Source organism: Ascaphus truei, chromosome 11, assembly GCF_040206685.1.
Source record: "Ascaphus truei isolate aAscTru1 chromosome 11, aAscTru1.hap1, whole genome shotgun sequence".
NCBI classification, from domain to species: domain Eukaryota; kingdom Metazoa; phylum Chordata; class Amphibia; order Anura; family Ascaphidae; genus Ascaphus; species Ascaphus truei.
In genome coordinates, this window is record NC_134493.1 from 44291954 (window position 1) to 44319009 (window position 27056).

Sequence of the window (27056 nt, forward strand, 5' to 3'; positions counted from 1 at the left end):
CTGTGGGCGCTATATAAAGATATACACACAATACAATTGGTAGTGTAGGAAGCTGCTGGAAGGGCCTGACCTTCACGTGGTTGCAACTTAGCATGCTTTAGCCAAAAGACTGAACTAAATGATTCATACTAATGAGAAGAAAACACACAAATGAACTAAATAATTTGCCATACTGGTCGTGCAGTGGGACTTCTTGGTCTACTAGTGTATATTGGAGGTCACTTACCCAACAGTACTCCAGTCGGCACAATTAGATACCTAAATATATAATCCTGTGGTTCTGGGTTTTGAATAGCAAGTTTGTGCATTTCTTTCCTTTTTTTATTACCGGGATGGGAATCGGTGGCTCTCCATAGCTAAACCGGTGGATTTTCAGCTCCGGGGATCCCTTGGTTACCCAGATACTTTACGGTAAAAGTACTGTAGGGCCGGTACTTCCTGGTATTTGCCACGTCAGGTGGTCCCTATCCCCTGTGGCTTCCTAATTGCTCACGGTACTCGCTACTTTACAGGTAAGTATCTTGTGAACCAGAGCTTCTCCGGAGCTGAACCACACTACCCATGGTTACCACAAGTTAGGGGAACTGCTGCTTTAAAAAAGCAACTGAAGTGGGTTTTTTACATACATTTTTTTTTTATATTTCATCTTAAAATGGCAATACAAGCGGGTTTTTGTTTCTTTGTTTTTTTTAAACATTTTTTTACTTAGGATTGAAGCAGGGGGTCTCCTGAGGTGAACCCCATTAATTTCATCTTCAATGACCCCCTGCTTCCGGAGATACTTACCTCTGTAGTACTGTAGGTGCCGGTATCCACTCCGGCTGAGCTAGCATTGGGTTCAATGTTTCAAGCGCCCATATCACGCGGCCCAATAGGAAGCCGTACCTGATGTCATGGCTTCCTATTGGCCCGCAGGGCGCGGGAGCTTTGAAACGCCGCCATTACGTGATCCCGGCTAACTGAGCACAGTGGCTACTGGCGCCCTTATGGAGATATCTCCAGAAGCAGTGGGGCCCTGCTGCTGGAATTAATGGGGTTCAACTTAGGAGACCCCCTGCTTAATTTTTTAATGAAATTGCCATTAAAGATGTGTAGCCAGGTCCCCCTCGCGCGCTCAACCCCCCTTCCCTCTGTCCCGCGAGCCGCGCGTTGCCCGGTAGTCAGGGACGCGAGCGGCATAGGAATCCCTGGTAGCTAGGGACGCGAGCGGGCCGGTTGCCGGGGACGCGATCGGGCCGTTGCTAAGGCCGCGATCGCGTTGCCACCGGCCCGGCGGCTGAAGCAGGGCGCCGCCATTACCAGGCTGTTGCGCATGCGCAGGGCAGGAAACAGCGCGGGAGGCCCCCACACAGCTCACGCACACCCAAGGCGGGAAGGACAGCCCCCAGGGTGCACAGGGGCAAACACATGTGACGCCAGGGAGCCAATCGGAAGGCTGGATTCCCCTGCTCCCAGAGAGATACATTTTCGCGGGGTTTTGCAGAGGAAGTGAGTCAGGAGCCGGACCAGCTAGGGGTAAGAGGTGGATGCAAGGGTCAGTGACCCTCTGCATTAGGCCAGCAGCCCCCAGGCCCCCAGTTAGGTCCTGAGCCACTTAATAGCTTGTGGAGTATAGGGACAGGCCCTAGATAGGGACACTGACCCATTTATTGGTAGCTTAGTCAGGGACACAGTGCTAAAGCCGTGCGGCCCTGCGAGGTGGGTTCTGGGCTCAGAACACTATCAAAGACCCTGGGACTAAGGTGATATTATCCGCGCTGGAATTCACCCAACGCGGTGTGGAGGACAGCGTAGGATCGAGCGGAACTCCGGTGATATCGCGGTACCCGTGGCTGGAGCCCGGGCAGGTAACCTGCAACTCACGTGCACCAACCAGGCCTATCACCAGACATAGTGGCTGCGCAGTCACACATACATATGCAGACATTGGTATATGATTTTGGGAGTGCAAGACATTTGGGTGGGGATTACTGGACACAGGGTGGGGTCAATCTGCGGGAGGTTAGCGTCCGCCGTGACGCCTAGAGGTGGTAGCGTCCGCCGTGACGCCTAGAGGTGGTAGCGTCCGCCGTGACGCCTAGAGTGGTTAGCGTCCGCCGTGGCGCATGTGTTGATATGTAATGTGATAAGTTGCTGCATTTAGTAAAATCAATAGTTATAGAGCTGTCTGTGTGGTCATTGTGTATTGTCCTGCGAGGAACTACTTCCCCTCTGGTGGGAGCCATCGCAGGTGGAGGCGCTGCATCATTAGTATTGTAATATATTGCCCCAGGTTCCCTTAGCGGAGGCTCAGCCTTCTGTGAGCCAACAGGTATAGCACCACGCCCCCCTTGGTAACATTGCATGTTTTCTCCACGCACGCGGTATATGCGATTGGGTGGGGTGATATGACCGTTACATTTGGAGGCGCTGCTGAGAGCTTAGACCTGGGGTGCCCTATTCAGAACCAAAAATCAGCATCATGGTAATCCCCTCACGCCAAGAGGTCCACGCGTGGGCCACCACCGTCCGTGAACCACCTAGACACGTGGTTGCAGTAGGGAACGTCCCGGCGTTAGTGCCTGAAACTGACATCCGGAACTCCCTGAGCAAGCTCTTAGGCGCAGATAGAATATGGTACCGTGGCAGGGTGTTCGACTCTACTTATCATTTGAGTGCACTACTATTCACTGTATGCCGGGACATAGGCCCTGAAGCGGCCCCGAATATTCTAGTAGCCCCCGAGTGCCCACCAGAAGGCTACCCCCTTATATACTCGGACTTGCCAGTAATACGGGAAATGTTCTCGATCAGAGCCCCTCCTCAAGATCCCGACGAACCGTCCACCAGTACCTGGACGCCACTTACCCCCGTGTCCAGTACCCCAAACCGGGTTGACCGTCCCCATCCCAAAGTCTCCTTTACCCCAAGCGCCCTTCCGGACGCCAGTAGTTGGGCTGGCAGTCCCCCCTCTCCACCCGACACCGTACCCCGCGAGGTAAACTTCCGGCCTATCGGTGAGAGAGCAACGAACGAAGGTTCCATAATGGGGGTGACGCTACCCCAATTCGTAGAAGCCCTCACTGTGGCCTCCCAGTCTCAAAGTTATAGGAAGCTTAAGGCCTTCTCTGGAGTACTTCCAATACCCCAGGGGGAAGACGGAATAGACCTGTGGAGGGAGAATGCAGTAAAAGTAGTAGAGGAGTGGTCGTGCACTGACACTGTAAAGCGGCAGCGTATTATGGAATGCCTCAGACCCCCTGCGTCTACTATGTTGACCATCCACAGGGACCAACACCCAGAGTTGACAGCGTCGGAAATGGTGGCGTTCCTGTTGGAGGCGTACGGACTAGCAGAAGACGAAGGAGCGCTCTGGACGAAGTACTTCCGTCTTTATCAGAAGGAAGGAGAGGACCTGTCGGCCTTCATCCACCGCCTACAGCTGGTCCTCGGGGTCCTACTCAATCGTAAGCTGGTCTCCGCCTCGGGGATGGATGAAGCTCTCCATAAGCAGTATCTGCGGGGATCAAGCCCCACTCACCCCATAGCCAACATGCTCCGCAGCAAGATAATGGACGGGGGCCCCTACAAGTTCACCGAGTTGCTGAGGCAAGTGAAACTACAGGAAGCTCATGTTATGCTGCACTCCACCGCTGCCCCTAAGAGCTCCTCTGCCTCCAGAGGAAAGAGCCCTACGAAAAAAAGGGAAGAGTCGGCTGCCTTGTCCAAGGGGTACAAACCAAGACCCCCCGACCGACCACCTTCCCCGTCCACGAGTCGCCCGGAAAGCCGCCCGGTGGTATGCTATAACTGCGGCAAGAAGGGCCACGTAAGCCGTAACTGCCCAGAAAAGGAAGGTCACCCTGAGGAACACCCTTCCGATAGAGGAAAAACAGCCCGATCTATGGTCTGCAGTGTACCAATGGCAGAAGCTGACCTCGAGCTCCCTCATTCTGGAACCCCGAATGCCCCTTCTGACGCCGGCCCCAGTGATGACGCCTCACCCGCTGAAGCTTGCAGTCAAGTGGGCCCTGCGGCCATCGTGCCCGTGGTACTAGAAGGGATATACGCCTCGGCCCTATTGGACACAGGGTCACAAGTAACCATAATATATCGCAGGTTCTATGATCAGCACCTTCAACACTGCCCACTAAGGCCGGCCGAACATATGAAGGTTAGGGGGTTAAGTAATGAAGACTACCCCATCGATGGGATTGTAAAGGTCCAATTGGACATACTCCAACTGAACACCGGCAAGAAGCACCCCATGCAGGTAGCGGCCATGGTATGCCCGGAGCCCCAAGACCATTGCAAGTACCCAATCATCTTGGGAACCAATGCGGACATAGTGCAAGCTATAATCCGAGCCTACTTGAGAGAGACCAACGAGTTGCCGCTGGCCGATTCGCTCCTAGACCCCATCTTACGAGAAGAATGCCACCGGGTGTATGCATTGGAGCGTCATGGGGACCTCTACAATCGTCAACGAGGACTGACGACCATATTACCAGGGGGAGTGCAAAAGATGGCCGTCTGGTGTTGTTATCCCGACCGAGACCAGAACGACCAACTGTTCTCGCTGGAGAGTGAGCCTGAAGAAGAAGAGGTTCAGCAAGGGTATAGAATACTACCCGAAGTGAGGGAATGGACGGCTAAGATCCCTATTCGAACCCACGTATATGTGCAGAATCTCTCCCCCTTTCCGATGGAGTTTGATGTCGACCAGAAGTTGGGATGCATATATCCGGTCAGCCCGGTGGGAGCCACACCTCAGGTGAAGGCGGCGGCCGCGCACGAGCGGATAGTCGATCTGGACTTCAACTTCGGCGAATCGACACTGTCCACAGAGTGGAAAGAACGGCTGACCACCCAGCTGATGCAACGACGACATGTGTTCTCCACGAGCGAGATGGATGTGGGGTGCAGCCGCAGTGCCCAACATACCATTCGGATGAGTGATGCCACCCCGTTCCGGGAACGTTCTCGTCGCCTTGCCCCTCGGGATGTGGACGATGTGAGGAACGCCATCCAAGACATGGAAACCGCTGGGATTGTGACGGAATCACGAGGACCTTATGCGTCGCCCATAGTGGTGGTGCGGAAAAAGAACGGGTCTGTACGACTGTGTATCGACTATCGGACACTGAACAACCGCACGATCCCGGATCAATACAACCTTCCGCGCATTGAAGAGATCCTGAATGCGCTGAATGGGAGCCACTGGTTTAGCGTTCTGGATCTCCGATCAGGGTACTATCAGGTGCCCATGACGGCGGAAGACCAGGAGAAAACGGCTTTCGTCTGCCCCCTGGGATTCTATCAATTCACCCGTATGCCCCAAGGTATATGTGGGGCGCCTGCTACGTTCCAAAGGTTGATGGAAAAGACTATCGGGGACATGATTCCCCGGGAGTGCCTGGTGTACCTGGACGACATCATCGTCTTCGGAAGGACTCTGGAAGAGCACGAAGAGCGGTTGTTTAAGGTGATCGATCGTCTGGGGAACGAAGGGTTGAAATTGTCCCTGGACAAGTGCCGATTTTGCCATACCTCGGTGACCTACGTGGGGCACATCGTGTCCGCCAAAGGGATTGCCACCGACCCTGCCAAGGTAGAGGCCGTGGTGAACTGGCCTCGCCCAGAGAACGTCACAGAGCTGCGATCCTTCCTGGGGTTTTGTGGGTATTATCGCCGCTTCGTGGAAGGGTACTCGAGCAGGGCTAAACCCTTGAACAATCTGTTGAAGATATACCCCTCCGAGACCGGGAAGAAGGCTGTACCAGCCCGCCAACCGTTTGGTGACAAATGGACCTCTGAGTGTGAGCAGGCCTTCCTGAAGCTGAAGAAGTGTCTGACCGAAGTGCCTGTACTTGCTTATGCGGATCCCGAACAGCCTTACGTCCTGCATGTGGATGCTAGTCTAAATGGACTAGGCGCCGTCCTGCACCAGAAGCACCCGGAGGGCCTGCGGCCGGTAGCTTACATCAGCCGCAGCTTGACACCCAGTGAGCAGAGGTACCCCGTCCACAAGTTGGAGTTTCTGGCTCTCAAGTGGGCGATCACCGAGAAGCTCCACGATTACTTGTACGGTGTCACCTTCGAGGTAAGGACGGATAACAACCCCCTCACGTACATCAATACGTCGGCCAAACTAGATGCAGCAGGCCACCGATGGCAGGCCGCCCTCAGTAACTACAGCTTCTCCTTGAAGTATAAGCCGGGGCCATTGAATATTGGGGCGGACGCCCTCTCCCGAAGACCAGGACTACTCGCTACTCCCGATGATGAGGAATGGGAAGAACTTCCCGGCCCCGGAGTGCGGGCTATGTGTAGAACGGCAGCCATAGTTAATGACCAAGTGGCCTTCTCCGAGTTACGAGTGATCGATTCGTTGGGATGCCAGTCGCAGGCTGTCCCCGCCGCCTACTGCGACCCAAAAGGGATGCACCTCACGCACGACAAGGTGTTCCGGTGGAAAGATCTGGTAGACTACCAAATTCGAGATCCGGTCGCTAGCATCATCCGGCACGCCGTTGAAAAAAGGAACCCAGCCCTTCTGAAACGTGCGCCCAATGACTTGGTGGCCTTACTCATGCGAGAATGGGACAAATTTGAAATAGACAATTGCTTGCTCTATCGGGTGGTGCAATACCATAACCACCCGGATAGGAGACAACTAGTCCTACCTAAGAACTTACAATATCTGGTGTTGAAGTCTCTACACGATGAACACGGGCACCTCGGTGTAGATAAGACTTTTGGGCTCGTCCGAGACCGGTTCTTCTGGCCCAAGATGCGGGAAGCGGTGGAACAACACTGCCGCCGTTGTTCCCGATGCGTTCAACGCAAGACGTTGCCTACTAGAGCAGCTCCCATGGCCCATCTTAAGAGTTCTGGTCCAATGGACTTGGTGTGTATGGACTTTTTATGTATCGAACCTGATAGCCGAGGCATCGGTAACGTGCTGGTCATCACGGACCATTACACCCGATATGCCCAGGCCTTCCCCACAAAAGACCAGAAGGCTATCACGGTCGCGAAAGTACTATGGGAAAGGTTCTTCGTTCACTATGGTCTTCCCAACCGCCTTCATTCCGACCAAGGGCGAGACTTTGAGAGCACATTGATCAGAGAACTGCTCAAAATGCTGAACATTGCAAAATCAAGAACGACCCCGTATCATCCTGAAGGTGATGCGCTGCCAGAACGATTCAATCGAACCTTACTGGACATGCTCGGAACTCTACAGAGTACGCAAAAATCTGAATGGAGTCGACATGTGGAGGGACTAGCGCATGCGTATAATTGCACCAGACACGAGTCAACGGGATTCTCCCCTTACTTCCTTATGTTTGGGCGTGAGGCCAGACTGCCAGTGGATGTGCGTCTCAGAGTCTCGACAGATGGGATACATAATGCCACTCATTTCAAATACGTACAAAGACTGAAAGACTGTTTACAGCAGGCCTATCAACAAGCAGAAAAGTCCACAGCTAAGCTGAACGCAGGAAACAAACGACGATATGATCATAAGGTCAAATATCGGGAACTTCGTCCTGGGGATGCTGTGTTGCTCCGCAACCTCGGAGTCCCGGGAAAACACAAATTGGCCGACCGATGGCGAGACGGAGTGTATGAAATTGAATCCCAGATGCCTGGCCTCCCGGTCTATCGTATCAAAGACACTGATGGCCGGGTAAAGGTCTGGCACCGTAATCATCTTCTTCCCATCCCACAAGTGGAAGATGAAGAGACAGAGATACTGGCCACGCCGCTCAACGGTGAGTCCGATCTATCAGAGGTGGGTCAAGAGACTGTAAATAACGAGACCCACTCTGAAACTCCTGAAGACCCTATGGAGGGACCCTCTCAAAGGGACTATCCCACAGAAGGGGCATCTCCCGGAGGAGCTACGGGTAAAGGGCCCCGTAGGCCAACGCCTACTAAGGTGGCACCAACAGGCCAGCCTTTGGATCCACAGAGCCCGAGCTTTGTGTCTAACAGAGACTGTACAGAGACAATTCTCCCCTCAAGGGAAGAGGCTGAGCCTCAGGACTATGTGTATTACTCCCCCGAGGGAGTTGCAGAGGAACAACTCCGTAGGGGCCAAAGAGTCAGGTACCCTCCAAATCGGGTAACCTATGATCAAGTTGGGGCACCCCATTATGAGGCTCAGCAGTGGGCTCGCAGCAGAGTACAGTCAGTTATTGTGATGTTCAGTGAAATGTACAATCTGATGTAGAGCTGATATAGTGAAATCACGGTTGGTTGTTGAAAATTTCATTATATAAGTATGATTATGCATTTTTATTATATAACGTTTGTGTATAGTAGTAAGTTATGTGGTCCAAGCGGGGACGTTGGAGTTTCACCAGGGGGAGGATGTAGCCAGGTCCCCCTCGCGCGCTCAACCCCCCTTCCCTCTGTCCCGCGAGCCGCGCGTTGCCCGGTAGTCAGGGACGCGAGCGGCATAGGAATCCCTGGTAGCTAGGGACGCGAGCGGGCCGGTTGCCGGGGACGCGATCGGGCCGTTGCTAAGGCCGCGATCGCGTTGCCACCGGCCCGGCGGCTGAAGCAGGGCGCCGCCATTACCAGGCTGTTGCGCATGCGCAGGGCAGGAAACAGCGCGGGAGGCCCCCACACAGCTCACGCACACCCAAGGCGGGAAGGACAGCCCCCAGGGTGCACAGGGGCAAACACATGTGACGCCAGGGAGCCAATCGGAAGGCTGGATTCCCCTGCTCCCAGAGAGATACATTTTCGCGGGGTTTTGCAGAGGAAGTGAGTCAGGAGCCGGACCAGCTAGGGGTAAGAGGTGGATGCAAGGGTCAGTGACCCTCTGCATTAGGCCAGCAGCCCCCAGGCCCCCAGTTAGGTCCTGAGCCACTTAATAGCTTGTGGAGTATAGGGACAGGCCCTAGATAGGGACACTGACCCATTTATTGGTAGCTTAGTCAGGGACACAGTGCTAAAGCCGTGCGGCCCTGCGAGGTGGGTTCTGGGCTCAGAACACTATCAAAGACCCTGGGACTAAGGTGATATTATCCGCGCTGGAATTCACCCAACGCGGTGTGGAGGACAGCGTAGGATCGAGCGGAACTCCGGTGATATCGCGGTACCCGTGGCTGGAGCCCGGGCAGGTAACCTGCAACTCACGTGCACCAACCAGGCCTATCACCAGACATAGTGGCTGCGCAGTCACACATACATATGCAGACATTGGTATATGATTTTGGGAGTGCAAGACATTTGGGTGGGGATTACTGGACACAGGGTGGGGTCAATCTGCGGGAGGTTAGCGTCCGCCGTGACGCCTAGAGGTGGTAGCGTCCGCCGTGACGCCTAGAGGTGGTAGCGTCCGCCGTGACGCCTAGAGTGGTTAGCGTCCGCCGTGGCGCATGTGTTGATATGTAATGTGATAAGTTGCTGCATTTAGTAAAATCAATAGTTATAGAGCTGTCTGTGTGGTCATTGTGTATTGTCCTGCGAGGAACTACTTCCCCTCTGGTGGGAGCCATCGCAGGTGGAGGCGCTGCATCATTAGTATTGTAATATATTGCCCCAGGTTCCCTTAGCGGAGGCTCAGCCTTCTGTGAGCCAACAGGTATAGCACCACGCCCCCCTTGGTAACATTGCATGTTTTCTCCACGCACGCGGTATATGCGATTGGGTGGGGTGATATGACCGTTACAGATGCAATCTTGGTGACCAATATATTTTTCAGATAACGGTTTTCAATACTTTTTTTAGCTGCTATAGTGTGGGAATTCTCACGTTAACTCAGCTGTTCTGGGTGCAACTCTTAAGAAGAACATCTCGCACTCAATCTAGTGGCATGTTTCAGTAGTTACATCTTGACTATTGTTGTGTTTTTATTGTATAAAATACACTGGCAAGTGATTTACAAAATGATCCCGACTAGTTTCAAACAATTCCTTTTACAAATCGGTAAGTATCTCATTATTTGATCCGGACACTGTATAAAGTTACAGCAGCAATCCTGCTTTCTTGTCTTTAAATGTATAGGTTTGAAGCAGGAGGGTTTCTGGAGCCGAAATGCATTAATTTGAGCTCCCGCGACCTCCTGCGTCCTGAGATACTTAACTCCATAGGGGGTGCCAGTAACTCTCCGCAGGTTTAAATGTCGGGTCACGCGGGCACACAGCAAGCCGCAAGGGATGACATCACGGCCTCCTATTTGCCCATATTTGGGACATTTAAACGCCACCATTTCGATAGCTCCCACACAGCACCATTGGAGATGCTGCCTGTACAGAGATACCGGCACCCCCTGTGGAGTTCTCGGGAAGCCCCCGCGTCAAACCTATTTTTTTATTATTATTATTATTAGAAAAAGTGTCACCATGCTTTAATGCACCAATACTACATTCCCTCCTTTTAATTTCAATATGTAAAGCATGTGGCAATATATAATGTTACATTTTTACCGAAGCTGACAATCTTTTGGTGCTCCTGTCATACATCTGTAACAATTCTGATTGTGCGCCTAATATAATGGCCAACTTTCAGTTTCAATTAATCCTTTAGTCAGTGTAAGTCAGCAGCTACAATCTATCCTTGTATTACGAAGATAACATTATCTATGGTTATAGTTTGCAGCCCAAACTGCTGGGAACATTGGGAACAATCACAAATAGGAAAAAAGTGTTGCAAACATCTTGCTCTACTTGGAAGGTGGCTAAAACCTGCTATAGAAATCAAAGGATGCTTCAACACTCATTAAAAATGGCAGAGTTGAATACATTTGTTTTTTTTTTTAAAGAGAGTCACTATTATCTAATACTACAGAACGGATTTAAAAAAAAAATCTAAGATTTCACGTTTTGCTGCTTTAAATGGATTTCATCCGATATCGGGGCCTATGCAGAGAGCAGCGCTATTTCGAAATTCGCCATTTTTTGGAGAAAATCGCGCAGAAAGCAGCAGAAAATGGCGAGTTCCGAAAAACGCGCCAATTTTTCTTTTCTAGTTATAAAACTCGCCTCGCGGCTGGCGAGAACCTCAATCTCGCCAGTTTTAAAAATATCCGTATGCAGAGAGGCGCGAACGGCATCTAGCGGCTGTTCGCGCCAATAAAATGGCGCGATTGTCTCAGTTTTAACTCGCCAGAAAAAATTGGCAAGAAGCTGCCGCTCGCGGCCATTGCAAAGGGAAAAAAAAAGGCGCGAATTTGTTTTAACACATTTCTGAAGCGCGCATCTCGCCAATTTAAACTCGCCACACGCATCCATGTTAAACATAGCAGAATTCGCACTTTTCTGCATATGGAGAATAAAACTCTCCAAAAAAGCTACTTTTTAATAAATTCGCCAATTTTAAAATTCGCTGCTCTCTGCATAGGCCCCATCTTGTTTCAACCTCATCTACTATGTAATAATTAGTCTGATGTGTAGCAATTTTAAACTGGCTTATATGTGCGAGCATTGCAGGGGAGGAACACAAACGGCTATTGTCAATAATTGTCTTGGTTGCCCCTTCCCCCCTCCCTAAGATCTGCCCTCCCAAAATGAAATATAACCCCAATTTAAAAAATGCGTTTTCTTTGTTGATCAGAGAAGCTGCTACAAGAAAGTGATGGATAATTACTGTCAAGATGCTCAATGCTGGAAAATAACAGCAGACTGTCAGCTTTCATTAGAGAAAGAAAAAGAATCCTATCCAATAAACTCCTGCCTGAACTCTGAGAAGTCATAACATGGAACAGTCAGGCTGGTTTTGAAGGGTTAACCTTATCCAAAAAGGTTTCTCCAACATATATTTTATTTCAGTCTACATTCTGATCTTTTAAAAAAAAAAAAAAAAAAAGACACCTTTTCATTAAAAAATAAATAATTATTTACTAGTACTTCATGGAAGTCAGTACTGAATGAGTTAATACTCCTTCTGTACAGTACTTCTGGTCCTATATAGATATAGATAGATATATAGATAGATATATCTATATAGATATATATATATATATATATATATATATCTATATCTCCGAACTAGAGAAACTACTGTACAAGAAGGGGTTACAATTCTGGCTACCATGAAGGAGGCAGAGGGTGTAGGGGGTGTGATACCTTATATTGTCCCAACAAGTACTGTAGTTGATACGTTACAAGTTTTGGAACTTCTCAGTGTCATTCATCAGGTTCCCTGATGAAGGACCCTTAAAAGGTTGGAAAGCTTGTAGCAGATCAAATACACTACTTGTTGGGCCAGTATAAGCTATCACACCCCCTACACCCTCTGCCTCCTTTGCTACTACATGGCTACCATGAAGTAATAAAAGAAAAGGAAATATTGGTAAGAACATGTATCTATTTCCTGGTCCTCGTGGTAGCCAGTACTGCTTGGGACACGGCTAAGGCCCCAGTGCACGCACCATGTGCGCGACGGGGGGTCTGGCGGCTCACGTTCCCGGCATCAGCGCGATCTGATGGACTCCAGGCAACTTGCTGCGGGGAGGCAGGGGCGCGGCTGATCGCCCGCGGCTGACATCACGCGGCTGATTCACCCTCATTGGCTGGACCGCTGCCGTGCCCAATGCCTGGCTGCCGCGCCAAAACACAAAAATCTTGGTCTTTTGGCAAAGGCGGTCGCTCATCGTGCATTGTGCGCTCGCGCACACAAACCGACTAGGGACTGCCCCATAGAGGGCTGTGCTTCGTGTGTGGGGCGCCGGTGATGAAGCCTAAGCTCTGTTTGGATAGAGGTTGAGATTAAACAACATGCAATACATTCCTACCGAGCATATCGTCTGCTGATGGAGACAAATTCAGTCAGTAATGTTTTAGAGAATATATGGACTAATAAATATGTAGCTGCTCTGCAGATTTCTTCTACCGATTCACGAGCTAGTTCAGCTCAAAATGCTGCCATGGCTCTCATAGAGCAGGTCTTTACATGCAAAGAGGCGGCTTTTCCTGGTTCTCCGTATGCAAGGTGGATACATTATTTTAGCCCTATTGCTTTTTGATGCTGATCTACACTTTTTGTGACCTGATAACAAAATGAAAAAGCGGTCTAACTTCCTGAACGTTTCCGCTCTGTGAAGATATATCGTTCTTGATCCAACAACATCCAAAGTTGTCATTCTGTTTTGATTTGGCTGGTTGTGGGCAGAATGAGGGAACAATAATGTCTTGATGTATATGAAATGAAAACACTACTTTGTATCTAAAATTGAGAAATTGTCAATTTTGTGTGTGCGAATATTGAATTATAGCAATTTGTATGATGGATCTTGACGTTTGTCCACTCTTCTTGCTGAGGTAATGGCTGTGAGAAAAACAGATTTAAAGTGTGAGCAGCTTAACTGAAGCATCCTGTAGAGATCCGAAAGGATGCTATGTAAATTGCCTGGAGTTTCTGGGCTTTCATTTCTGGCTTGCCTTAATAAAGGAGGAAGCGTATTGGTTGTTTGCAGTCGGTCGATTGTTAGAAGGGCACCCAAACTTGAAATCTGTGCTTTTAATGATGCTAACTGAATACCTTTCTGGAACTCTTCCAGAACTTGAGGAACCAGAAAAGAAGTGGGGTCCACCTTCTGCTTTTGACACAAGGTTTAAAAAAAATCCTCCCAAATCTGTAATATCCCGTAGAGAGAGAGTCTTCTTTCTGGACTGCAGCAGTGTCTGAATAACTGGTTAAGAACAACCTTCTTCTGTTAGCTGAACCACTCAACCTCCAGGCTGTTAAGGATAGATCTGCTGGATATGGATGATGGATCAGATGGATTTCAATAGGTCTGGGACGAGAGGAAGTGTGCAGTAATCATCTGTTGACATGTGGACTTGGTCTGCAAATCAATGTCTCCTTGGGCCTACTGATGCTAATAACAATTGCTTCTGAACCGTCAGTGGCCATCTTCCTCCGTAGCCTCTAAATCACTGAGATGGTACAGACAAACCAGCGGGAAAGGTCCATGGGATATTTTTGTTTTTTTTAAATGTGATATTCAAATATCCAAGAATTGTACCAATTTTTAAAAAAACATCTAAAATAATCACACAAATCGAATTTAGTCACATTTGCCCATCTCTACTAGTGATTATTACTAGTGACTCTTGCCCTCTTGGGCATGGAGATCCTGTTCCAGACAAAATGCATCTGTGGTACGAGTTTGCTAATTTGACGGCGCTAAAGCCCAATTTGTTTGTGGTTGCGTGATCTCTGCCACCATACTAAGGATGTTCCTGCTCTGGAAGGAATTCTGATCATTTGTTCCCGATTCTTTCCATCTGTGTTCCACTTGGACAGGAAGCTGGCCTGCAGATCCCACACTTGGAGCCTTGAGCAGGGAACTGTTGCAGTAACTGTCTTCAAGAGGGACAAATTCTCTCTTGCAACAGGAGCGTTTTTTTTTCTAGGAAGCATCAAAGGGACTTCTGCATGTGTTGGTATATTTTCTAGAGGAAGGACAACCTTTAGGCCTCGTTCAGGGTGCCAGAGGCAGGAGTTGGAGGGCGGGCGGCAGTCTGCTGGGCGATGTGTGTTCATCCTCCCCAGCAGACTTTTTCAGGAGTTGAGGGGGCGGGGCTACAGACCTGAGGTTAGTGATCGAAGTTGCAGTCTTGAAATCATTCTCAAGAATGATTTCATTGGCTGCCGAGGTACCAGTGACGCTGCTGCAGCTTCAAAAAACGACTTGGGTTGTTTATTGAAACTGTAGCCAGCGTCAACTCCGTACTTCGGAGACAGGGCAGCTGCTACCCTGACAACCAATATTCAATTTGAATACTGTACATTGTGTCCCACGGCAGCTCGTACGTAAGCACGCCCTGCCTCCGAAGCCAGCACCCTGAACGAGGCCTTACACCTCCGTGTGGAATACGACTCTCAGAAATCTGATCTCCTTAGAATCAAGCAGCATTTCTTCCGATGATCCAGCCATGATCTTTTAACACTGGGATGACCATGTGTATGAATCTCTGCCTCTTCTTCACCTGGCTTTGGACGAGCCATCCGTCAAGATATAATAGGACAAAAAGGTAACTTTTTCTTAAATGTGCAGCCAGAATTACCATAATCGGTGGTTTCCAATTTTTTTTTTTTACACATTGTGCTAGAAAATATTTGTTCAGCGAGCCTGTAATTGATAAATCTTATTGCCTACTCAAGACTATTGCTAACAAAACTGTTTGACTGAAACCGGACAATAAGGAGTTCTCAGCTCATGGGGGTGAGCACAAGCTTAAGGCCCCAAACTAAACTTCAGTGGGTGAAAGCAACATGGGTGGTATAGCTGTTATTTACTGTGGGAGCTTTCAAAGTCATGCCCCACAATGCCTTGCTGCTGTGCATGCAAAGCATTGTGGGAAGCGACTTTGGAAGCTCTTGCTGTAGTTGTCAGTTATATCACCCACGCCAAGATGCAGTTGTAGCACATGATAGCTGAGGCAGCCGTGTGAGGGACAGCAGCTTTTCCGGAGGGAGAAGGGCACATCAAACCAGGTGGGAAAATCCATCCTCGTGCTGTTGTTATTCATCTCGCTCACACTGACCGAGGTCAGGAGTTGCTATCCATGTTCCCCTCTTCTCCCACCAAGTACTAAAGTAGCAGGTGTTAGGGAGGCATCGTGCCTCTTTCAGCCTGTCACTAGTTAGTTCTTTTATATAACCATATAGAAATGAGCAATCCAAATCCAGTCTTTTAAAAAGCAAAACAAATACTACATTTATAATTGCCAGAAGAGGGCCACTTTGATTTACCAAAGGTACACCAAGTCAAAAAATGCTATGCTTAAAGCATTAATAAATGTGTTTACATGCATAATGGTAATCAAAAAGGTTACCCTGCCACACAGGGAGAACCACAGCAGTACATTGGAACATTTCAAATTCATTACTGCAGAGAAGGATGCGCAGTGCTCCACATTTCAGGGGACTTGCCCCTTCCTCAGGTGTGGGAAGTAGGTGTGATTTGTACCTGATGAGAGCCCATGCCCCTCAGTGTTCTACACATCTCTGTATCCAAAAATACGAAACGTTCTAACAGAGGCGGGCCAATCTTCTCATGTGTTGTGGAAACCGTCAGCCTCCTCAGCTTCATGTTATTACACGCTGTATGTATATCTTTATGTATATAGCGCCATCCGTGTACATAGCGCGTCACAGCAGTAGTACACGTGGCATAATAATATAACGCATAATGGGAATAAGCGCTTCAGACATAAAAATACCATTAGGAAAAGGAGTCCCTCCCCTGAAGAGCTTACAATCTTAAGGCTGCGTCTATAGTATTGCAGACGGAGCGGAACTGAGGGGAGGCGCGCGCACGCTGCACGTTCACATCTATGGTCCTCTTTGAGGATGTCTATAGATGGCGCCAGCGCGCACGTCAGACAGAGCTGGCAAAGGCGCGAAATTGAAGGAGACAGAGACAAGTGATTTTTTTGCGCAATGGCATGATCACATGACCTGTCTTCTCCAATCAAAGTGAAGTTACATTTTCAAAGTGACGCCATTTTTCTTTTTTGTATGCCGGTGGTAAACACACACAACACACACAAAATTAAAGTTAATTTCCAGACCGGGGGAAAGTGAACTTGTCTGCACAGTGCTTCAGATGCTGCATCTGAAAAAATGCCGGTGGATCGGGATGTGAGGTAGGGAAGTGACGTCCGCGCCAGAACGTCATTGCCACGCCTCCAAATCTTCATTGCCATGCCCCCAAATCGTGCCCGCTGCAAAGCCATAAAGCTCAGGCTTCAGCAAGAGTATTGCAAGAGTATTGCAGCGTGTGTGCGCCTCCCCTCCGTCTGAAATACTATAGACGCAGCCTTAGTGGTAAGTGGGGAGAACTTAGACAGTAGGAGGGTGTTTTGGTAAGTGCGTCTGCAAGGAGCCAAGGTAAGTGCATCCGAGATGTATATCAGCCAGCGGAGCTACCCATGTGCTTCATTAAAGAGGTGTGTGTTAAGAATGTAGAAATAAGACCGGGACAAGGATTGGAACAGCAAAAGTTCATTAATAAACTGCATAAGTCTTGCTCGCCTTGAAAACGAGACGTCACACACGCTGCAAGCAGTCTTGAGGCAGGCAGGGAATTTTGGGGAGATCGATAGTAGCCCGGACCTGGGGTTTAAGGATCAGGATACAGCACAGTTAGATAGCTGGAAAGTTATTATATGGGCATTGAGCCGTTTCTAGCGCTACGATACTTAGCTAGAATACTGTACCCTCCGTTTTTCTGTTTAGACAGTGCGTGATCGCAGAAGCTGCTGCATCATCAGCACGGCCTTCTCTCCTCCTGCACGTCAGTGCTACTAACTGCCTCTATATGGCCTCTATTGTACATATCCAAATATATTCCCCTCTCTGTCCTCATTGATATACTTCATACTTTGTGCTACGTAAGCAGGGTGTATCAAATAGTTTTTTTTACAGTAAGCTACAAACCACTCATTTAGTTATAATATAAAAGAGGATTGTATTTAAGACTATTTGGGGCTATAATATATCTATCTATATCATTGTGGTTGCCTGATAACTCCGGAATGAAACTATTAGATGCGGTCCACCTCAACACCGCCGTTCGGACACTAAGCCATTGTTCAGCCACTTGCCATTTCATTCCCGAGGTAGGCGATTAGTGTTAGCATTAGGGTGAGAGCTATTAGGGCAAGAGATTAAGGTTTTTAGGGTAATGGGTTATAGAAGACACTACCTGCTGTGGCATTTTAGCAGCCACATCCAAATTTCCTAGACCATGATAACTGACTGGAGCAGTTTGGTCATTTTTGGGGGGCATCACACAGGTCACATTTCTGTTCAGATTGGTGTCATTCATTCTAGAAGATATTTAACTTTAGGACTATTTTAGTTTTTAAGTTAGAACACAAGTTGTCGCGTTCAGCTGAAATTTCCACCTTAAGGTCTCAATGTTGAAATACCAACTCTTATTTCCTTTGTTTTCATGTCGTTTCATTCGTGCTCATCAAAACGGAATTTAAAAAATCCTATCTTTTTTTTATTATATAAAAGGTGATGCTAGAGGTTTTTAATAAAGTAAAAACAGTTTTCATGAATCAATAATGATTCAGAAGCGCAAACATGGAATCAGCTCGAAATATCTCGGAGAATGTCAGCAGCATAAGACTGATAGTATGGTGCTGTCCATATTAGCAACATGTACATGAGCAAATACATTTCCATCTAAGAGACACATTGTTAACCTTCTGGGAAATTCTATCAACAAGTTTATTTAAATGCCTATGCTTTGTCTGTCACCGGCAGTGGATTCCTCAATGCCACATCAAAAAAGAATTAATTGTTCTGTCAACAGTGATACATTAGAAAATAATCCCCAAAACACATTACCACCGACACGTGAAAAAAAATTAATTAGAAACTTTATCAATTGGATCAGATTAAAAATAAAAATTGACAGAGGCGATGACGGGAAGATTGTGTAATGGAGCACCGCTGCGATCATGGCCCGAGTCCCAGGATGCAATTCTTTTTTTTTTTTTTTAAAAAGACGCAAATTACTATATAAAAAAAAATATGTACGTTTCAGAATGTTCATATTGGTCGTTTCTCACTTGAACTAAAACACAATGGCGTATATTTATGAAGAAATGTTATTGCATATACATCGTTGCATAGTAGGTGAGGTTGAAAAAAAGACATATGTCCATCAAGTTCCAGCTATGCTACGACAGATACTTTATCCTAGATTTGTACTTACAGTATATTGATCCATAGGAAGGCAAACACAAAACCCCAGTGACACATTATCCAATGATCTCATAAGGGGAAAATAAATTCCTTCCTGACTCTAAATATTGGCAATCAGATTTCTCCCTGGATCAACATTCTTCTAGCTCCGGAAGGTGTTGTGTAGAAAAGCTCTGCTTAGTAAATTAAGCACCTGAATAGTCACACAGCAAAAAACAGAGTTTGCATATTTCCACATTAATTAAGGCGATACGTAAGGTAATGTACACATAACGATGCAGTAACTTCCATTCATTATTATCTAGCTTCCTTTTCACTGTGTGGGGACACGCCCGGCCTGAAGTACAAATCATATCCTCGAACACTATCCCTTGCGCTTTTCTTCTGCATGGGGTCTTCATCTATTCTAAACCATGGAGGTCTAATTGCTGTTCAGATTCGAGATCTGAATAAGTAGGAGTCTCCCATTCTGCTTCAGATCTGAACCATGGCGTCTACAGGTGTGCATAGATCTGAACTAGTGGGGTCTACAGGTGTGCATAGATCTGAACTAGTGGGGTCTACAGGTGTGCATAGATCTGAACTAGTGGGATCTTCCATGCTCTTCTAGATCCAAATTACAAGGGATCAATTTGATCTGAATCTGAACCATGTTCCATGCAGACTCCTATGTGAGTCATTATACTTCCAGGTTTAATCAGCTTCAGTATTGTGACTCTTCCTTTAGCATGGCTTATATTAAGAAACACTTTTTGCACAATGTTTTGTTTTTCCTTATCCATTCAAAATGTGATACAAACACAGTTTCAAAACAAAATACAAATCGCCTTCACTTTGATCATTGGACACTTAGAAGCCACATGGAAAACAGGAATTATGTGGCCACTTCTAATCAGCAAGGAGGTTTCCTCTGGCCATCGCGAGTCAGAGGGAAAACTCAATATCATGAAAATGTCATTTGTTCTCAAATCCTCGCTGTCCCAGACAGATCACCAAGGAAGTCACATCCAGGGACCGCCCACTTCTGAATATGGGCCACTGTCGTGTGCTCACATCAGTCAAGTTAAAATAAGTGTGGTGCTGCATTACAAAAAGCTCTGCAATGAAACCAGAGCTCAGTGAGATCATGCACAAACCATTTCCAACTCCCGTCCCCAAGGACCAGTACCAGTGCAGGTCTGAAGGCTCTCATTAGCACAGGTGGCCCAATTATTTTGACTGAATCACTTGTGCTTAAGAGGGGGATACTTAAAACCGGCACGGTTAGTGGCCCTTGAGGACTGGAGTTGGAACCTCTGCTTGGACCAGGGGTGTGCAAACTTTTAAGTCTGCGTCCCCCTGTCTGATCATCCTCTCTGCTCGCGCCCCCCCCCCCCCCCAACCCCCTTCTCGGTTCTGACGTCAAATGACGCAGCGGGGTCATGTGATGTCACATGACCCCGCATTATTTTTCACGCCAGGTTGCCATGGAGACGCGTCGCTGGAAGCCAAGGTAAATTTACAGAGGCCTCGCGCTGTCCCCGGGCATTTAATTTAAACGCACGGGGCCTCTATAAATGCCGCGCCACCCCTAGGAAATCCCACACACCCCCAGTTTGTGCACCCCTTGCTTAGACTATGAACTGTAGCTCCCACTAGCAACTCCAACAAGCTAACCACCAAGAGTGGAGCTCACATGTGGTCCATGGTGAGCAGGTTTTTGGAATTTGCCAGCCCCTGGAAGATATGAGAGTACTGTAGGTAAATCGTTACCAAATTATGGCATTTAAAAGGTTACCAAGTTATGGCATTATTAGTTCATTAATATTGTGGTTTTAGGGTTCCATCCTAAATCTCTTGTATTTTAAAAGCAAAAGGCCAGAGAGTAATGTGTGGTTTGTGTCCCTATACCAGATCTTCAAATGCCTGCATACAGTAGAAACACCAGTGTTAATGTTCATTATCAGAGTTCTTTATCTCAAGTCACACCTTTCCTGCAACACCAATTTTCATGGAGAAATTAAAACTCACGCATGTGTCACATTTTACAGAGAGCTACCAGCAGTCTGTCACTGAATGCTACATTTGTAACAAATAACTCTGAATACAGAGAGCCTACAAACCTATATCCATTGACAACAGTATATATACACCAATGGATAAGTGGCTCAGTGAGTAACGATGCTGACTTTGAATGAGGGGAACCTGGTTCAATTCCTGGTGTCAGCAAGCCACTATCTCCTTGTGCCTCAGGCACCAAAATCACAGATTATAAACTCATCTGGCAGGGATGGGTCGGTAACTTTTCTATATGCTGCGTACCGCGTGCTATACTGTAATTGTGACGCACTTAGTCCCATTAGGAAAAAAGCGCTATATGAAATAAAGTTATTATAAACATTAAAGAAACAGTATAAACTGCTCATTCATAGACATTAAGCCATTACAAGATTTTTCATTTCTGTAATTAAACATGTATTTCTCCCCCGCCCCCGCCCCCTCTTTCCAACTTAAACCCCCTCTGACAATGTTGTGCAAATGTTCTAGAATCCCATATATTTAAGATAGGGGATGCACACAATTTTAGAACCACATCCTTCATATTAGCTGCTGGGTGCTCATATATACAACAGGGGCTCACTGCACTTTATGACAGAACCATGTGGCACTACCAGTCTTAATAAGAATTACTTTTATTCGAGCGTCAGTTTCAATGTTTTGGCATCTTCTTACACCTTCATTAGGAGAGCAACAATTAACAGTGAGTGTGCCATATTGGAGTGACAGAAAAGCGTATCACCCGCCACAAGAACTCTCCCACCTCCCTGAGACATGGATGACATCACCTTCCCAGATACAATCCCACCCCTGGGACACAGGTGACATCACCTTCCCAGATACAATCCCACCCCTGGGACACAGGTGACATCACCTTCCCAGATATATCCCACCCCTGGGACACAGGTGACATCACCTTCCCAGATACAATCCCACCCCTGGGACACAGGTAACATCACCTTCCCAGATACATCCCACCCCTGGAACACGGATGACAACACCTTCCCAGATACAATCCCACCCCTGGGACACAGGTGACATCACCTTCCCAGATACATCCCACCCCTGGGACACAGGTGACAACACCTTCCCAGATACATCCCACCCCTGGAACACGGATGACAACATCTCCCAGATACATCCCACCCTGGTACACGGATGACAACACCTTCCCAGATACAATCCCACCCCTGGTACACGAACAAATCGCATTGTAAACATATTCATTACATAAATAACCAATATAAACAACAGTAACAAATCCTCACACATACTGGCTGAAGCACCTGTGACCTGGAATGAACACAGACATAATAAATATATACATTATAATTGCAGCTGCACAGATCGCTACAGTAAACTATTCCCAACGTTAGGTATCGATCAATATATAAATATCCGCACGACACTGATGTCGTGCGCCTAGAAAATCTGATCAGTTCGCAAGAGAAATGCCAGCTGAAAGCAGATGTTAGAATTAAGCAGAGTAAGGATAGTCGCAGAGTAAGGATAGTCGGATAGTCGCAGAGTAAGGATAGTCGCAGAGTAAGGATAGTCGCAGAGTAAGGATAGTCAGATAGTCGCAGAGTAAGGATAGTCGCAGAGTAAGGATAGTCGCAGAGTAAGGATAGTCGGATAGTCGCAGAGTAAGGATAGTCGCAGAGTAAGGATAGTCGGATAGTCGCAGAGTAAGGATAGTCGCAGAGTAAGGATAGTCGGATAGTCGCAGAGTAAGGATAGTCGGATAGTCGCAGAGTAAGGATAGTCGCAGAGTAAGGATAGTCGCAGAGTAAGGATAGTCGCAGAGTAAGGATAGTCGCAGAGTAAGGATAGTCGGATAGTCGCAGAGTAAGGATAGTCGGATAGTCGCAGAGTAAGGATAGTCGGATAGTCGCAGAGTAAGGATAGTCGCAGAGTAAGGATAGTCGCAGAGTAAGGATAGTCGCAGAGTAAGGATAGTCGCAGAGTAAGGATAGTCGGATAGTCGCAGAGTAAGGATAGTCGCAGAGTAAGGATAGTCGCAGAGTAAGGATAGTCGCAGAGTAAGGATAGTCGCAGAGTAAGGATAGTCGCAGAGTAAGGATAGTCGCAGAGTAAGGATAGTCGCAGAGTAAGGATAGTCGGATAGTCGCAGAGGAAGGATAGTCGCAGAGTACGGATAGTCGGTAGCACAAATATGACCAAATGAAACCTTGACAACTGCAGTAAACTGTGCTCAGCCACCCCCCCCCCCCACGCACACGTATACCAACGTCATCCTTCCGCTCCCGCGACACATACACTCACGTCATCCCTCCGCTCCCGCGACACATACACTCAGGTCCTCCCCCCCTCCACACGTATACCAACGTCATCCCTCCGCTCCCGCGACACATACTCATGTCATCCCTTCGCTCCCGCGACACATACACTCACATCCTTCCCCCACCACACACGTATACCAACGTCCTCCCCCCCTCCCGCGACACACTCACGTCATCCCCCCTCCCTCGACACATACACTCATGTCATCTCTGCTCCCGCGACACATACACTCACGTCATCTCCGCTCCCGCGACACATACACCCACGTCCCCCCCCCTCCCGCGACACATACACCCACGTCCTCCCCCCCTCCCGCACACTCACGTCATCCCCCTCCTCCAGCGACACACACACACCCATGTCATCCCCCCTCCCGACACGTACCCTACGTCTGCCCTCTGCCCCCCCTCTGACACATACCCTACGTCTGCCCTCTGCCCCCCTCCCGACACGTACCCTACGTCTGCCCTCTGCCCCCCGCCCGACACGTACCCTACACCTGCCCTCTGCCCCCCTCATCCGACACGTACCCCATGTCTGCCCTCTGCCCCCCCTCCCGACACGTACCCCACGTCTGCCCTCTGCCCTCCCTCCCGACACGTACCCAACATCTGCCCTCAGCTCCCCGACACGTACCCCACCTCTGCCCCCCCTCCAACACGTACAACACATCAACCCTCAGCCCCCCGACAAGAACCACACGTCAACCCTCAGCCCCCCGACAAGTACCACACGTCAACCCTCAGCCCCCCGACAAGTACCACACGTCAACCCTCAGCCCCCCGACAAGTACCACACATCAACCCTCAGCCCCCCGACATGTACCACACGTCAACCCTCAGCCCCCGATACGTACCAGTCAGCCCTCAGCCCCCGACGCATACCCCACATCAGCCCTCTGCCCCAACACATACCCCACGTCAGCCCCCGACACGTACCCCACATCAACCCTCTGCCCACGACACGTACCTCACGTTAGCCCACGGCCCTCCTACACGTACCCCACGTCAACCCTTTGCAGCAGCTCCCAGAAATGTAACATGTGAGCCCTCAACCCCCGCCCCCCCCGACATGTGAGCCCTCAACCCCCGCCCTCCCCGACATGTGAGCCCTCAACCCCCGCCCCCCCCGACATGTGAGCCCTCAACCCCCGCCCCCCCCCGACATGTGAACCCTCAACCCCCGCCCCCCCGACATGTGAGCCCTCAACCCCCGCCCCCCCTGACATGTGAGCCCTCAACCCCCGCCCCCCCGACATGTGAGCCCTCAACCCCTGCGCCCCCCGACATGTGAGCCCTCAACCCCCGCCCCCCGACATGTGAGCCCTCAACCCCCGCCCCCCCCACATGTGAGCCCTCAACCCCCGCCCCCCCCCCCACATGTGAGCCCTCAACCCCCGCCCCCCCCCCCCCACATGTGAGCCCTCAACCCCCGCCCCCCCGACATGTGAGCCATCAACCCACCCCACATGTGAGCCCGTTAGCCCTCAACCCCCCCCCCCACGTTAGCCCTCAACCCCCCCCCCCACGTTAGCCCTCAACCCCCCCCCCCCACGTTAGCCCTCAACCCCCCCCCCCACGTTAGCCCTCAACCTCCCCCCCCCCCCACGTTAGCCCTCAACACCCCCCCCCCCCACACACACACGACATTGGACCCCTCAACTGCCCCCCCATGGGATCCCTTAACCCCCCTCCCGACATGGGAGCCCTCAGCCCCCGTTGTATGTAACATACAGTATAACGTTGCTGGGGATTACAGGAGCTGCCGCTCTTACCTTGAGCCAGAACTCTCAGCATGTGGAGCTGAAGCAGCAGAAGCGGCCACGGACAGGAGAGACCTCCGGGTATAGCGCGTCTCCTTTCCCCCGGCACAGCACGGCTCCGGTCCCCGGGTATAGCGCGGCTCCTTTCCCCGGGCATTGCGCGGCTCTCCCTCCCCGGGCACAGCGCCGCTCTCCCTCCCCGGGCACAGCGCCGCTCTCCCTCCCCGGGCACAACGCGGCTCTCCCTCCCCGGGCACAACGCGGCTCTGGTCCCCCGGGCACAGCGCGGCTCTCCCTCCCCGGGCACAGCGCGGCTTCGGTCCCCCGGGCACAGCGCGGCTCCGGTCCCCCGGGTATAGCGCGGCTCCGGTCCCCCGGGTATAGCGCGGCTCCGGTCCCCGGGTATAGCACGGCTCCGGTCCCCCGGTATAGCAGGGAGTTCCGGGCTCGAGAATCCGCTTCTCCCGCAAGTTAGAGGAGAGAAAGTGCCGGCTCGGGGTCCCGCCTCCTCTCACTGCTCCCGCATGTCTGGGGCTCGGTGACCCGCGGGCAACTTTCTCCCGCAGCCCCCAACCGGGGACAAGTTCTGCCGAACCATGGGTGGGGGGGAGAGTATTGTTGGGGATGGGAAGGGGGAGCGAGTATTGAGGGGTGAGGGGGGGAGAGTATTGTTGGGGATGGGAGGGGGGGAGAGTATTGTTGGGGATGGGAGGGGGGGAGAGGATTGTTGGGGATGGGAGGGGGGGGAGAGGATTGTTGGGGATGGGAGGGGGGGAGAGGATTGTTGGAGAGGGGGGAGGGGGGGGGAGAGGATGGGAGGGGGGAGAGGATGGGGGGGGGGGGAGAGGATGGGAGGGGGGGAGAAGATTGTTGGGGATGGGAAGATTGTTGGGGATGGGAAGGGGGGAGAGGATTGTTGGGGGAATATTGTTGAGGGGATAGGGGGGGTGATTGTTGGGGAGGAGAGGGAGGTGGGAGTATTTTGGGGAGTCGGGTTGAGCTCGGTGATGGAGGGGGGGGGGAGCAGTAACACCTGAGCCCGGAGCTGCCTCCCCGGCTGAGAGGGTCTGGAGAAGTCAGGTGAGTGAAAGACCGACCCGCCCCGGAAAGAGGGAGAGAGAAAGCACAGGGGGGAGAGGAGGAGAGAGACGGGGGGGAGAGGAGGAGAGAGACGGGGGGGAGAGGAGGAGAGAGACGGGGGGAGAGAGAAAGCACAGGGGGGAGAGGAGGAGAGAGACAGGGGAGAGAGAAAGGCAGCACGGGGGGAGAAAGCACAGGTGGGGACAAAGATTGTGGGGAGGGGGGAATGAGGGGAAAGGAGGAGAGGAATGGGGAGGAATGAGGGGGGAAATAGGGAGGAATGAGTGGAGGAAAGGGAAAGGGGGTGGAGGAGGAAAGGGGTGGAGGAGGGAAATGGGGGAGATGGTACGGTAGGGAGGGGGGAAAGATGGTACGTAGAGGGAGAAAGGTGAGAGGGGAAGGGGGGAAGAGGGGATGGAGGGAGGATAGAAGGGGCAGAGGGACAAGGGAAAGGGGGAAAAGAGGGACGGGGAGAGGGAGGGGGGATAGAAGGGGGAGGAGGGAAATGGGGGGGAGAGATGGTAAGATGGAGAGGGGGAAGGAGGGAAATGGGGGGAGAGATGGTACGGTAGGGAGGGGGAGAGAGGGGAAAGGTGAGAGGGGACAAGGGAAAGGGGGAAAAGAGGGATGGGGAGAGGGAGGGGGGATAGAAGGGGAGGAGGGAAATGGGGGGGAGAGATGGTACAGTGGAGAGGGGAATGGAGGGTGAGGAGGGGGATAGAAGGGAGAGGGTGGTGAGGGAAAGGGGAGGGGGGATAGAAGGGAAAGGGTTGGAAGAGGGACGAGGGAAAGGGGGGGAAAGAGGGACGGAGAGAGGAGAGGGGGGAAAGGGAAGGGGGAAGGAGAGAGTGAGGGGGGATAGAAGGGAGAGAGTGAGGGGGGGGAACGAGGGACGGAGAGAGGAGAGGGGGGAAAGGGAAGGGGAAGGAGAGAGTGAGGGGGATAGAAGGGAGAGAGTGAGGGGGGGGAGAAGGGAGGAGGGGGGAAAGGGGTGGGGGAAAAGGGGAGGAGGGGGGAAAGGGGTGGGGGAAAAGGGGAGGAGGGGGAAAGGGGTGGGGGAAAAGGGGGAGGAGGGGGGGAAAGGGGTGGGGGGAAAGGGGAGGAGGGGGGAAAAGGGTAGGGGAGGGAGGAAAGGGGTAGGGGAGGGGGTAAGGGTTGGGGAAAAGGGGAGGAGGGGGGAAAGGGTGGGGGAAAAGGGGGGTGG

The 27056-nt window shown here is 50.4% G+C and overlaps 1 protein-coding gene across 2 annotated transcripts in view; it reads right to left on the reverse strand.

Moving 5' to 3' along the window:
* Positions 1-25418, reverse strand: part of SDK1 (sidekick cell adhesion molecule 1) — a 489999-nt gene extending 464581 nt beyond the window's left edge. For both annotated transcript variants that reach the window (XM_075565975.1, XM_075565976.1), the window contains exon 1: positions 24785-25418. In XM_075565975.1, the coding sequence (XP_075422090.1) occupies positions 24785-24929 (145 nt within the window). In that variant the 5' untranslated portion in view covers positions 24930-25418. The remainder of the gene's footprint in view (positions 1-24784) is intronic.
* Positions 25419-27056: the final 1638 nt, after the last annotated feature.